The 14,610-nt window shown below is 50.5% G+C and overlaps 4 protein-coding genes across 4 annotated transcripts; all 4 read left to right on the top strand.

Moving 5' to 3' along the window:
* Positions 1-1,304: 1,304 nt before the first annotated feature.
* Positions 1,305-4,629, top strand: V8C40DRAFT_233898 (uncharacterized protein). The gene is made up of 2 exons (XM_083213476.1): positions 1,305-1,882; positions 1,979-4,629. The coding sequence occupies exons 1-2, from the start codon at positions 1,572-1,574 to the stop codon at positions 4,401-4,403; spliced, it is 2,736 nt and encodes a 911-aa protein (XP_083078237.1). The 5' UTR covers positions 1,305-1,571; the 3' UTR covers positions 4,404-4,629.
* A 216-nt stretch (positions 4,630-4,845) lies between these two features.
* V8C40DRAFT_233899 (WD40-repeat-containing domain protein) lies at positions 4,846-6,921 on the top strand. The gene has a single exon (XM_083213477.1). It carries the CDS (start codon positions 4,961-4,963, stop codon positions 6,545-6,547), a length of 1,587 nt encoding a protein of 528 aa, XP_083078238.1. The 5' UTR covers positions 4,846-4,960; the 3' UTR covers positions 6,548-6,921.
* Positions 6,922-7,350: 429 nt separating this feature from the next.
* Positions 7,351-7,884, top strand: V8C40DRAFT_261874 (uncharacterized protein; the record flags this gene model as incomplete). Its single annotated transcript, XM_083219308.1, has 2 exons — positions 7,351-7,481; positions 7,557-7,884. The coding sequence occupies 2 exons, from the start codon at positions 7,351-7,353 to the stop codon at positions 7,882-7,884; spliced, it is 459 nt and encodes a 152-aa protein (XP_083078239.1).
* A 902-nt stretch (positions 7,885-8,786) lies between these two features.
* On the top strand, positions 8,787-14,223 carry V8C40DRAFT_282672 (uncharacterized protein; the record flags this gene model as incomplete). Its single annotated transcript, XM_083221826.1, has 6 exons — positions 8,787-8,925; positions 8,982-9,409; positions 9,475-10,789; positions 10,890-11,862; positions 11,910-12,707; positions 12,765-14,223. 6 exons carry the CDS (start codon positions 8,787-8,789, stop codon positions 14,221-14,223), a joined length of 5,112 nt encoding a protein of 1,703 aa, XP_083078240.1.
* Positions 14,224-14,610: the final 387 nt, after the last annotated feature.

The raw sequence follows: 14,610 nt of genomic DNA on the forward strand, positions 1-14,610 counted from the left end.
TATGATACGGAGCACACCGTCTATTATGCGTCGCGCGGGGAGTCTCCGTTTAGGTAACGAAAAATATATCCAGATCCGCAATCCAGGAAAGCAAATATCGGGCACGAACACAGATGGCAGGGATGTGGGGTTGAAAAATCAAGTTGAGCTCCAAAGAGGCTGCCGGTACCCGCTGCTGACGCCTCCTGAGATGCGCAGCTAGGAGAAAAATGCTGCACCAATTCCACATGTCGCGGGCCCTGAGATTTCTGATTCGATGGCATCATCTGCGGGACGGGATATTTGACGACGTTTGATGGGTGGCAGGGCGACGTCAGCTGCTGGGCTGGGCTTTGGAGGAACAAGGATCAATCATGTATTTTGGATGAATGGAGGAGGTAGGTAAGTAAGGTTGGAGGTTAGACAGAGAGAGAAAGCGGGCGAGACAGAAGAGAGGGGATCCATGGCATCAACACCAGACTCAATGTACATGTATCCTGCCTACGGAGATTAATTAATAGCTGAAGAAATCGCTGCAGAAACGCGCGTGGGCAGTAGTGAGACGTCCAATCCAAATGCCATGTGCATTCCGCTCCAGCAATGCAGGGAGCCCGAACTGCGTGTGCCGATCGATCGTCATTTGATTTGATTGATGCACAACTGACTTTGATTCTTGTTCCAGCTCTCCATGGTTGCTGAGCACACGGGCTCCGTTGACAGGGCACCGCCCCTGCTAAATGAGACGCCGGGCGGGGCGGAGGCACAGCTCTCGGGCCACTAGACCGCTGGACGCAGCCAGTTGAAGCAGCGAGGCCCTTGCAGTAGCCCTCTCCAGCCACCTCGATTTTGGAAACCAGCCACCCAAAGGGCATCATCAAAGGGATCAATGATCGTGGATTTGATCCTTAGCCCAAAGGGCGGGCGGCTTGCTGCAGTCGCTTCGACGCCACGGCCGTATCAAGCAAGACGTGCAGCATCTGCTGGACCAGCCCTGAAACATGGACGCAGCCGTGGCTGTAGATGTCCGGGGGGCTGCCCTGTAAGTTGTAGGTGTAGGTGGTGCAAAGCAGCACTGGAGATTGATGCACCGCTGCAGCCTCAACTCAACTGTGCTGCATTGAGCACTCGCAACAGCGCTGTAGCCGCTGAAAGAGCCCGCTGGAAAAGCCGTCGCTGCTGCTCCCTGGAAGGGCGGGTGCATTTTGCAGTTGGCGCTCCGGCCAAAGCGGTGCTGTCGCAGCATCCGTGCTCCCTTTGCTGCGGGACGCCAAAAAACAACCTACCTGAGCCTGTATCCATCCATATCTCTCCGGCTACGGCACACACCCTCTTTTCTCTTCTCTTTTTAACCTCTGCATTGCCGTGGGCATGCTGAGCAACCACCTCGGCCAAACCTTTTTTTTTTATTTCCCTCATCCATCTCTTATACTTATTGTTAGGTTTTGATCCGTCGTCATCGCGGCCCTTATCTGGCACAGCCTTCTGAAAGCTTAATGGTGGCGCCCAATTACGTGGGCCGCTGATCGCCATACCGCTAACATACCTCGAGTGCCGCCGATGTAAACAAATAACATTGATTTAGAATTTGAATCATGGAAGCCTCCAATTTCTTGCCTTCCAAAAACACCCGAAGCAGCGCTCTTGCGAGCCTCTTCCAACCTACCATGGCCATGTCCACCGCATCCAAGTCCTTTGCTATCAACGGCCCGCACACGGCAGGCCTCTTTGCAGACATGAGCGTTGACGGCCCCATCATCGGCACTCTAGTTGCTATTGTCGATCGCGCGAAGAACTTGCCCAACCGCAAGACCATTGGCAAGCAGGATCCTTATTGCGCTGCGAGACTGGGAAAAGAAGCCAAGAAGACGGCGACAGATGTCAGAGGCGGCCAGACGCCCAAGTGGTAAGTTGTTCCACTTTCCATCCTATCCCGTCTTGCATCTTGGTGGTGAGACAGTTTGGGAGCCGCGACTGACCTGAGCCGTCCGTGTTTCTGCAGGGACCAAGAACTCCGGTTTACGGTGCACGACTCGGCCGACTACTATCAGCTCAAAGTCTCCGTCTTCACCGACGATAAGAAAACAGATCTCATCGGAGAGTCGTGGATCGACCTCAAGGGCATCATTATTCCTGGAGGCGGCCAGAACGATGTGTGGCAGACCCTGACCTGTCGCGGCAAGTATGCGGGGGAAATCCGACTCGAAATCACCTTCTACGACAGCCGGCCCAAGCCCGACAAGCCTGCTGCCAGACCAAGACAGTCTATGGGCGGCGAGCTGGAGAATACGTCGCCTAAGCGCAAGGAAATGGTCAAGAGGCGTCCCCTACCTACCGATCCCGTCACCGGCGAGGTCACTGCGACCCCCTCAGACTATCACCAATCACCTTCTCGGCCTCAGGGCAAGCCCATTTCGCACTCGCCGTATGGCTCTACCAACTCTCTCGGCGAAACTGCCGAGTATGGCACTCCGCCTCAGGGGAGCACTCGATCCCGCCATGCAGACTACTTTTCTTCACACTCACCTAGCGCCCAAGGCCATGGCTCTGGTGGTGTTGGGGGGCCTCGCCAGCCACGTCCTACACGACAGGACTCGTATGAGAGAGAGCGAGGCTATAGCCAAAAGATACCTGTGACGTCCTCCTATGAGCAGCATGACCCTCGAGGTAGCAGCTATTCGCTCGCAGGAGAAACGTATGATATGAACCCCACAGATGATGCTGCGCAGTATTCTCCTCACGGAGGCCCCCGACAGGCGGCTCCTCCTCCACCCGCCCATCGATCACGGCATAGCACTAGCCAAGAGGGTCTGCAACGGAGAAATGAATCGCCTCAGAGGGCTGTTCCGCCTGCGTCCATGAGATCTGATGTTTTGAAGAATGAGGCTCATAGAAACACCACACCAACCTACCCTGGCCGCCCACAGTTCCGGCCCTATGACCCGAGCCTAACAGCTCAACCCCCCATTCAGAAAGCCATTGCATATGAGCCGCACAACTCTTACGATGCCTATGATGCCCAATATCGTTCCATGCAACCCACCGTAGAGGACGTCCCGGAATCGCCTCCAGGCTCCATGCGGAACAGGCCTCGCCGAAGTATCCCTGGGCTGGATGAGATTGTGTATGACGCTGGCCAGATGCCCATGTCGAATGGCCTCAGTCATTCCCCAGGGGCGTCTGCTGGTTTTCTAAGCCAATCCCCGGGAGCTTATCCGACATATCAGGAGCAGCCCAGGAACCAAAATTCCGTCTCCCCTCTGTCGGCGAGAGATTACACTGAAAGTCCAGGACAGATGACGCAGTATTCTTACAGCAGCCAAAGCCAGCGCCCTAATCAACAGCGCGAGCACGAGACCACCTACATCCAGAGTTCTCCGAGCTACGGACTCCCCGCGTTGCCGCCGTCCCTGGCTCCTGGAGTAGACCCCAACATGGTTCAAGAGATATCCGACAGGGCATACGAAGAAAGGCATTATGATCGATACAATAACCACAACAATCAAATTGTAGGCACCTCTCTTCGAGACCGCCATAGGAGCGAGCCACCACCACCTTCTCATGAGCCAGCCTTTGGCACCTCGCCGCAGGCCTACGAATCATACGACAGACCAAGATCGGGTACCTATGGCGGTGGACCTGACCCGCATGCGCAGGGATATCGAAATGCTTCCCCTAATCCCCGAGATGCTTCCCCTAATCCCCAGCATAGAATTCGGCGCAAGTCGGTCAGCCCTGCACCTCGTTCTTCGGACAATAGGAGGCACTCAGACATTCCGTTTAGTCCAGACTCCTACGAAGCGTTTAACCCTGGAGTGTCTTCCAGGGATGGCTCCCCTGGGCTCGATCCAGATTCGCCTTCCAAGATTGTGACACACGATGGCCGAGAAATTGACCCATCTGACCATCTACCTGAAGAGTCTTGGGCTCCTGAGCCAGAGACCAAACCTTCTCCGCAAGAGCCCGCGCAGTCTCGAACCAGGCCGCCCTTGTCTGGAGCGCAGCCGATGCCCCCGAGCGGCCGGAGACCCCTCCGAATCAGCATGGCGAGAACCTCGCAGGCGGTGGTGCCGTCCAACGCCTACGGCTACTCAGAAGGTCCGCGTGCCCCCCCTCCCCCGGCTCAAGGTGGGCGACAGCGTCTGCAAAAGAAGACCCGTCATTCGATGGGACCGACAACGTCGGCTCCAAATCCAGGCAATTTCCAATATAGTTCAACTCGTTCACGCGCTGGCGCGTGGGATTACCCAAACGACAACTACACGCCTCAGTATAATGGCGGTCATCAAGGACCTCCTATTCCAGCCAAGGTGCCACTCCCCATCATGAGCGGCGCCAATGGAGGGGCGGAAGATATGGCCCTGATTCAGGAAATGTCAACGATTGACATTGGCACGGGGCGTTCCAGACGCCGAGGAGGATTTTGAAGCTTTTTGATTTAGTATTTGCCTTGTACGAATATTCAATGAGGTTACATAAACCGGTATCGGGAAGGATATGGAGCGGCGTCTTTGGAATTTGGAACATTTTGCGATGCATGAATCCCTTTTTTCTTTCTCCTTTTCACTTCTTTATGAATACTAAGATCGGCTTCAGATATGACGTGATGTATTAGTATAGTTAGAAAACGAGTCAATTGAATAGTTCGGATAATATCTTTGTGTATACATGCGATGTTCATCTTTCGCATAGACATTTGTTGTAATTGATTGATGCAGTATTAGCAGACAATGCTATCCGTCCCCAATGGCGCTAGTCTGCATATGGAATAGTGGTACCGCCCCGCGAAAGGTACGCTTCCACCTAAGATAAGATAAGCAAAAAAAAATATCCAATGCATGGGCGTTTGAAGAGAGGATCCTTTCTCACATCTTGGAAAGGCAAACAAAGATCAACAACCAAGACACCACTCGTTCAGTCCAAACACATCGATCTCGAAGAGCTGTCGCCGAAAAAAATCAGCCGGTCGGAGTGAAACAATACAATGGCGACACAAGCGACGCCCTTGCCAAGGGTGAAGCTGGCATCTGGTCCCGCGCCTTTGACAGCTGAGCAGAGATATTGGAAGGCGTTCAAGAACCAACTTTTGATACCGTCGCCGACCAATTTCCCTATCACTCACGTCTCGAACAGCAACGAGACCTTTGCTGTGACGACAGGCACGCGCGTCCAGATCTACTCGAGTCGCACCCGCAAGCTGCTCAAGACAATCACACGCTTTGGAGATGTGGCGCGGAGCGGAGAGATTCGCCGGGATGGCCGTGTGCTGGTGGCCGGAGACGATACGGGTAGGATACAGGTGTTTGACGTGAACTCTAGGGCTATCTTGAGGACGTGGCTGGAACACAAGCAGCCCGTGTGGACTACGAGATTCTCGCCTGTGGAGCTTACTACGGTGCTGAGCACGAGCGACGACAAGACCGTTAGGCTGTGGGATTTGCCTAGCAGCGAGCCTACGAGTACGTTTGTGGGACACTCGGATTATGTGCGAACCGGAAGCTTCATGCCGGGGACCATGGCCAATATGGTGGTGTCTGGAAGTTACGATTCGACAGTCAAGCTCTGGGATCCGCGAACAGGGAACAATGCTGCGGTCATGACATTCAAGCACGCTGCCCCCGTTGAAAGCGTTCTTCCTTTACCAACCGGAACGACTGTCCTAGCTGCTGCTGGTAGCGCTGTCAGCGTACTCGATCTCGTTGCCGCGAAACCGCTACATCTCATCACCAACCACCAAAAGACAGTCACGTCGATGAGCCTGGCCTCTGGTGGCCGCCGCCTTGTCACTGGTAGCTTGGAAGGCCACGTCAAGATGTTTGAGACGACCGGGTGGAACGTTGTCAACAGCTTCAAATACCAAGCCCCTATTCTCTCCGTTTGCGTCATCCCCTCAAGCGATACTTCTGATGCTGGCGACCGCCACCTCGCCGTCGGCATGCAATCCGGTGTTCTTAGCATCCGCACACGACTTACCGCCGCCGAGGCCACGCGCGAGCGCGAGCGTGAAAAGGAAATGGATGCCCTCGTTGCTGGCACTATCGATTCCCTTGACGCGAAGAAGCAGAAGCGCAAGCGCCGCATCGAAGCCACCAAGCGCCTCGATCTCCTTGGCGAAGGCGCCGACGTTGTCATCGCCAATGAAGGCCGCGTGCACAAGAAGAAGGAGAGACCATGGCAGTCAGACCTCCGACACGCTCGCTATGCCAAAGCCCTCGACCAAGTCATTGACCGCTCATCACCCGAGTACGCACCCCTCAACGTCCTTACCTTGCTGCTTGCGCTTCGCCATCGCAGCGCTATACGAGATGCGCTGGAGAACCGCGACGAGCAGAGCGTGCAGCCCGTTCTGAAGTGGGTATGCGGACACATTTGCGACCCCCGCTACGTGAGCATCTGCGTGGAAGTTGGAATCCACTTGTTGGATCTGTATGCCGAATACGTTGGTGCTTCAGCAGAGCTACATCAGGGATTCAAGACTTTGCACAGGAGAGTCAAGCTCGAGGTTGAGAGGGCGCAGATAGCTTGCCAGAGCGGAGGAATGCTGGAGAGCTTGATGATGGGGGCGATATAAAGGAAAGGGAAGGAAAGGGATGCAAGCACAACATTAGAGTGCAGAGCTCCCTTGGGGCGTATTACAATGAGGGGAGGAAAAGGAGGTGGGGAGCATTTGGTATAGTTTGGCGTTTTGGCGGCATCATTCAAGGCTACGAATGTCCCGTTCGTATAAAGACTTGGGAATTCGATTGTGTATTTTTTGTCTATCTGACTCGAGATAAGTAATACAATGTAAAAAGATTCAGTATATCTTTGTTGATGAGTTGTGTGCTTGGTTATGGAGGAGCGGTTACGACTTGCTGCAGGATCAAGCTCTCAATTGTATACATCACAAGGAGTGCTTCAGTTTAGATCCCGGCTAATATGCCCGTAGATGCTCACCGTTCACACGAGAGGGTTACATGCAATATATACTTACATGTATTAATTTGTCTTTTTATTCTGGCAGATGTCCAAGGTCACAGCAACCTTCCTCTTCAGTTGAGTACATCTGCAATGATAATTGAGGATACGAAGTCGTGTCAGCCATCTCAGCCCTTTTCGCGGACCTTTAAATCGTGGGCACTTTACCAACCCACCATCTGCAGATCACTTTGACATATGTTCGTCATTTAGATGTAGGCTCTTTGCCATTGATTTGTCTTTATATCAGACGTATGTTTAAGTTTATCACAACCTTCCACTTTTGCTCGGCATGGCTGCAGAGACTACGGCGTATAAAAGCCGAGTCTATCTCCCCCTTCAGGCTACAGCAGCTGGCACTCGCCATCCCTACCTCTCAAGGACACACTCAAAGACTTACAAGGACACTCCTTTGTGATGAAGACCGTGGCAGTTATTTCAGCCCTTTTTGCGGGCCTCTCTATTGCCGGCCCCTTGCAAACTCGCCAGTTTCCGGATCACTTTGACATAAATGGCTTTCTTGTACAATGCCAGACCTTTACCTGCTGGTACGCCGCCTCCTATCTACAGAGGTGACGATCATATCACTGCAGTATTTATTAAGATTAATCTTGTCATTTGAGGGTTGAATTTGGTGTGTCTCTCCCTGATAGATCCGGCGGCTGCGTCGTTACTTTCCCGGGCATCAGTGAAGGTATACCAGATACGCCCCAGCGACCCGTGTGCGACCAGCCCGACATCGGTTATGAAGTGATTATGCATGATCAGGGCTTTGGGGGGATTGATTTCTCGGTGAACTGGAATTATGCGTCTGATAAATATCTCTTGGGCAACCATTCAATCCCTGGAAGCCAGTGGCAGGCGTTTGCCGATGGCGCGGCCACTCTAGATGCCTACACGGGTCCACCAGACTTTACTATTGCCGACTTACAGGAAGCTTCAAGTATTTGAGAACATTAAGAGGCCTACCTTGGATAGTTGGATGCTATTTATAACTTGTGGATGGAGAATTTCAACAGTATTGGCCAGTCGATATATATTTGCGTGGCCACGAGTACTTGGTCGTGTTGTTACTCGGTCGGTAGACACAAGATGGATGTCGGTCGAGTATCTGATGTTGATAAGATGCATACTTCAGATATATCTATCTCAAAGAAGGTGATGTGCTGCCATCTTGGATGAAGCATGACTGGCACAAATCAGCTACCAGTGGGCTTGTGGCACAATTCCCTTGCATTCGATTCATACCCAACTTTGTCTATAGGCCTCCCACATAGAATGAAAATAAGAGATCAATGCAACCAGTCCCATGTCATCGTCTTAGAGAATGCCTATCCAGCATACGGCCTTCCTTCACGTCCAGTTTCGACGCTCCAACTTCACATGGTCGTTTGGGGTGCTGGATAGCCAACTAGGGGTGCTGAAGAGCAATTCCATTGTTTTTGCACTTCATATCAGGCTGCGAGGCTGGAGGTATATTGCATCCACTCAGTTCAATCCAATGTTGTCAACCGGCAGACAGCTGGCAACCGCCTATAGGCTGCCTGTAGGCTGCCTGTAGGCCTCCCACCAGGTGACTCGACCACGCAACACGCCCAATTCACTTCCACATATTTATTTACTCGACTCTTTTCCAAAACATTCTCGATAAACATTGATTTCTTCTTCACTTTTAGTCGAGTAATCCGCCCTCCACACTTGACAAACGTTCCATCCCCAGACTGTCTCCCGGTAGAATCTACACACACTGAACATCACATCACCAGCATCCATTTGAAGCACCTCTAAATATCTTCCAAGGCCTCCCAGTAGAAACACGAGTCGTTGCCATGGCGCCCCAAACGCCAGAACAGATGCTTCGTTTGTGGTATGCCAAACTATGGGCCCCCACAGTTGATCTGATCGGCGACATTGCCGGCAAAGAGCCATTCATCATTCATGGCGAGTCCCTGATTCGACACTGTCTTGAGGAATCGCCTGCCGATTTTCAAGGTATGATGAAGAGATAGCCCCCGTGTCCACCGCAGCAGCCACCTAACAGTCGGCAGATGGATTCCAGTTGTTGCACGCTGTGTATTTCGTTGAAAGATTCCTTAGCAATCTTCAAAACAGAGGCTGTGACTTTGACATCGTCTTCTTCCGGGATTTAAGGGACGTTTGCGTTCCTCATCTCTCTGGCTTCGAGTACAAATATCAGTACGCAAGAACAGTCATCATCAAGCATCTCCAGAGACATACTATGGAATGCGCAAAGACGACTGGCGCCCGATCATCCGTTTTAGAATTCAACTCTTTTTCTAGTAAAGAATTCCACGATTACCTGAAGGGCCTACCGATTCATTTTGTTTTATGTCACGACGGGGTTGAATCAGAAGATGTCAAAGATACCACCATATTGCGATATTTCATCCGTCGTCTGATCTCTATGGGCAAAAATGCAGCCATTATTAACTCCCTTAAGTGGAAGAGTTCAAAGGTAACAACATGTGCAGCTTTGTTTGTTTGTGTGAAGATCTGAAGCTGACACCGCATACTCTCTAGGCATATGCACCGTTGCTAAGCAAGTCGCCCGTCCGACTGCCACGACTGCCCATCTCACCGGAATTCGACTCGCCATTTACCTCACTATATAGTCAAAATCATGAATGTCTCCGGCCTCTTCTGGTTGAACCCCACGACCTCACTATTCGAGAGCGCCTAGGTATCGCTGCCTGTTTGTCTCTAGTCGGAGCGTCAAAGGACAATTTGACGGATCATGATAGTCTGCAGGAAGGAGTACAAGCGTTTCTTCTTCATCTCGCAGTCCTCAAACACTGCACCCTACTTGAACGTCAGCATTGGGTTGGGCCCCAGCGTTGCCATCCACACCCAGAGGACCAAGAATTCTTGCGTCACATCATTGAACTGTCATTGATGTTGTTGGAAAAAGATGATTGGATAACGAGCATGGATATTTCTGAAAACGACTGGGATCTGTATGATGCCATTGATGGATCTTTGTTCCATTTCATGCTCGGGTCTATCCGCTCTAGCCAGTGGCTTCCCAGCCAAATCATCCAGTCATGGCAACACCTCTGGTCAGCTTTTCGCGCAGGAACTGATGCGGATTTTGCAGAGCATCTCCCGCAACTTACTGTCACTTCGGAGGAAAACCTTCAAGGAGATTCAAATAGCTTGCAAGTCTCGGCTTTGCCTTTTAGCCATCCTGTGCTGGACACATTTCTCAAGGATATCAAGCTGAAGGAGAGTCAGGATGTACAAGACACATCTTCTCACTCCGTCTTTGAGGATCTTCACCATTGGCACAACACCAAGCTGCTAATACCACAAAGAAAGATCCAAAAGCTCGGCTTTTTTGCGAGAAGAAATATGCAAAGGCGCCTTGCTAGCGTTGTAGCCTATTCGGCGAGTCTCACAAACGCAAGAGGCAAACTCATTAACCCTGAGATTGTCGTCGTGAAGAAGACTACTGCTGTGCATAACTTCAAGAATAAGGGGTCACAGAAAGAGAAAGGGAATGGCAATCTTCAATCTCAATCTAAGTCCAAGAAACCGGGTCGCCAAGGGAACAAGCCAGGTGGCAGAGAGAACGCACTCCGAGCGGCCCAGGAGGTTCAGGAGCAGAAAGCCTTAACCAAGCGAGACAACGTAATCACCCTCTGGGCCGCTACATGCCAAGACATTGAGAAGGATCATTCTGTTGTATCTCGATATCTCAAAACCATCAAGTTCTTGAACGAACGATCCAAGGATGACAATATTGCGCTGGGATCCGAGATCCACCTTTACCTATGTCATCTTCTTGGGCGGTTATGGGCAAAAGCACAGGCAGCTGTCAAAGTATCCCCTAGTGCCGGTAAGAAAGAGTGACAGCATTCCCAAAATCTGATAATAGCGCACTGACACCAATGTTCGCAGGCGTTTACCTCATCGCACTTATGTGGAAATGGCTTCAGGAGTATCCAAGGCGGTAGCCAAGACAGTTGAGAAACTGACATCTTGCCTCAAGATTCCAAACCTTGTGTTTAATGTCGGTGACCAGACACAAAAGATGTCATTCAAATTTGACTATAGTTCTTTCAAGAACATGAAAAGTTTCATGTCAAACTTTCGGCAAATGCAGCTCGAATTTGCAGCGCCTTACATGGATCGACGATTCGATTCTCAGCAGGATAATCGGGTGCCATTCAACCCAGATGCTTGGCAGATTAAAGTTCTCGACTCAATTGATGCCAATAACAGTCTCCTTGTCATTGCTCCAACCTCTGCGGGTAAAACATTCATCTCGTTCTATGCTATGAAGAAAGTACTTGAGGAAAGCGATGACGGGGTCTTGGTATATGTTGCTCCAACCAAAGCTCTGGTAAACCAGATCGCCGCCGAAATTGGCGCTCGCTTCACCAAAACATATAATAAGCCAGGTAAGTCTGTTTGGGCAATATACACTCGAGACTACCGAGTCCAAAGTCCAACTGGATGCCAAATACTTGTCACCGTACCCCATATGCTACAGATCCTCTTGCTTGCTCCGACAAACGCCAAAGGCCCAAATGCATGGTCACAACGCATTAAGAGGATCATATTCGACGAGGTCCACTGTATTGGCCAGGATTCAGATGGTGTGGTTTGGGAACAGCTGCTTCTATCCGCTCCTTGTCCCATCATCGCTCTCTCAGCAACCATTGGGAACCCCGAACCTTTTCAGGAGTGGCTCTCACAAGTTCAGAAAAGTAAAGAACTGAAACTGGATACGGTAGTGCACACGGCCCGCTATTCGGATCTTCGAAAATTTATCTATATGCCTCAAGAATACGAACCGTTTCATGGGCTTCGACGCAGCAAGACACTTCCCGTTCCTGGATTAGACGAAGGTGACAAGCCTTGTCCTGATTTCCAATTTATCCACCCAATTGTGGCTTTAACTGATAGGTACGTATGGCACCTAATGCTATCGGTTCATAATTAACACTTTCTAGGGCTCGCACAGCGCTTGAGGATCTCTCCCTGGAGGCGAGAGATTGTCTACGCCTGTGGGAAAGCATGAAGAAGATTCTCTCAGAGGAAGAGCTTGTCAAGTTTGGCGTCCCAGACCCCGCTACCATTCTCCCGGAGACAATATCAAAGTCGGATGTTCTTCGGTGGGAGGCAGAGCTCAAACAGTCACTCAGACGCATCATAGAGAGCCAAGGCTCTACGTTCCGGAAAATCAGGAAACTTTTGGAGTTACCTTCGACCCAAGAAATCCCCCTCTCTGAGTTCATTCCTGACTTGGAAAGTATATTTCATCTTGTCGTCGATCTACATAAGCAAGATGCCCTGCCTGCTCTAGTATTTCACTATGACACTCACGGTTGTGAGAAGATCGCGAAGCTGATATGCGCGATGCTTGTTGAGTCTGAGACAGAGTGGAAAGATAACTCAGCCGAATGGGCTCAGAAAGTGAAAGACTATGAGGCTTGGAAGAGGTCTGAGGATAACCAACAGAGTCGAAGAGTCGTTCAACGGAACAGAGGCGATGGCGGAGACGATTCCAGGATGTCAAAGCAAGAGCAGTTACGTGAGGAGGCAAATGTCGAGACAAGTCGTTGGGCGAGTTTCAAACCAAATGCTCCGCTGGACCGATTCAGTTTTGCAGATACGACGAAGATGCAGGCATTAGAGGCAAATGAAATGATTCGACCTCTACGAGGAGTGGTCGATGTTTTGTTGCTCGCAGCTCTTCAACGGGGCGTTGGGGTGCACCACTCCAGTCTGAACCGAGAATATCGTCAAGTGTGAGTAATGCTTATTGAGAGCAAATATGGTCAACATACTAACGACTCCGTGAATAGGGTTGAAGTCATGTTCCGTAAAGGGTACTTGAGGGTGGTTGTTGCCACTGGTACACTGGCCCTCGGTATCAATATGCCCTGCAAAACGGTCATTTTCCACGAAGATTCTGTGTTTCTTACTGCCCAGAACTTCAGGCAAGCTTCAGGACGTGCAGGACGACGAGGCTTTGATCTTCTTGGGAACATTGTGTTCAACCAGATCCCACGAGAACGCGTGTATGAAATCATGTCGGCGCGGCTGTCGGGCCTCAATGGACAGTTTCCGATATCTACAACCCTTGTCCTCAGGCTGTTCTCACTACTTCATGGGTCTGATAACTGCCAATTTGCAGTTACCATGGTGCAGTCGTTGCTGTCGCAAACGCGCCTCTACCTGGGCGGGCCAGAATCAGAGATGTCCATTAAGCATCACGTTCGGTTTTCCATCGAATACCTCAGAAGGCAGAACTTGCTTTCTGCTACTGGTGTTCCTATTAATTTTGCCAGCATTATAGGCCACTTGTACTTTATGGAGAATGCGGTGTTTGCTTTTCACTCCCTCCTGAGGGGCGGGTACTTCCATCAACTCTGCTCGGATATTTTTACGAATCCAGAACGAGTATTACTAGAAATGATGCTGGTACTATCCCACTTGTTTGTTCGAATACCAGTCAAGAGCAACGAGAAGATGGTTGAGATAGCCAAAACCTCGTCGTCTGTCATCTTTCTTCCACCTCTTCCACAGGAAGCGGAACGCCTACTCATTCGACATAACAAGGAGACTATGTCCATCTTCAAGAGATACGTCCGGTCGTATGTCAGCCATAACTTGACGAATAAGAGGGATCGGTCGTTGCCGTTTACCCAAACGGTCGTTGGTCAGGAAAATCCCATCCATTGGGCCACTACTGACTCGAGCGCTGCTGGCATGGTGCGTTCCCCTTTCGTTGCCTTGTCTGGGGAAACGGACGACTTCAAGACAATTCACGAGCTGTGCCAGACGGCACGTGGAGATGTCTTTTTGGAAGAATCGGCCATTCCAACGATACCGATCTGGCCACATGATACCAACGTGAGATTTAATGCTCATCTATACGATTACTACAAGCACGGCAGCATGCATGTCCTTGCGAGAGACAATGGAATTCGACGCGGAGATGTGTGGTTTCACCTTAAAGAGTTCTCTCGTACTCTGTCTACCATCATTAGCAGTCTAACTATTCTCATGGACGCCAAAGACCTGGACGCGGAAGAAGAGTTTGAAAGCTTCGAGAACGAGGCCGAAACCACAGTTAGCGGATCTGAAGATGGCAGTGATGAAGAAGCAGCTTCATCCTCAAGTAGCCTAGATGGCTGGGATGATGGCGAAGATGACCCTGTTGGGAGACAGAAAAGGGGCAAAGGCTTACACCGAGTGCTTTATGCATTCATTCGGTTGAGGGAGGAGTTTGATGGCAAGTTCCACCGCGAATGGGCATAAGGGGGCTTATCTGGCTTGGTTTGAGAAGATAAGTGGGAGAATTTTGACGGAGATGTGGCATTGAGAGATGTATGGCCTGTTAGGTACTGTGTTATGATCTTTGTAGTCTGTGAATCATGCTGTGAGCTGAATGAAGATTAAGTCGTTGGGAACTAAAATGTATTTTTTCTTTGTTGGTCCCCTATTAATCATCTAACAGATGCATGTACTACGAGTTGATGATGGTTAGCATAGGCTGCTAATACGATCCTAATTCCCACGAACTCTAGAGTCGAACTCTATAGTGCTTAAAGTCTTATCAACAACAACACCTTTGTTATTTAGTTTCTAGTACATGATTAGATATTTTATGATTGTTCTCCAAATCTTAAGAGACTAACATTGAAT

The sequence above is a fragment of the Trichoderma camerunense genome, assembly GCF_050948025.1.
Source record: "Trichoderma camerunense strain CBS 138272 chromosome Unknown V8C40scaffold_2, whole genome shotgun sequence".
NCBI lineage: Eukaryota > Fungi > Ascomycota > Sordariomycetes > Hypocreales > Hypocreaceae > Trichoderma > Trichoderma camerunense.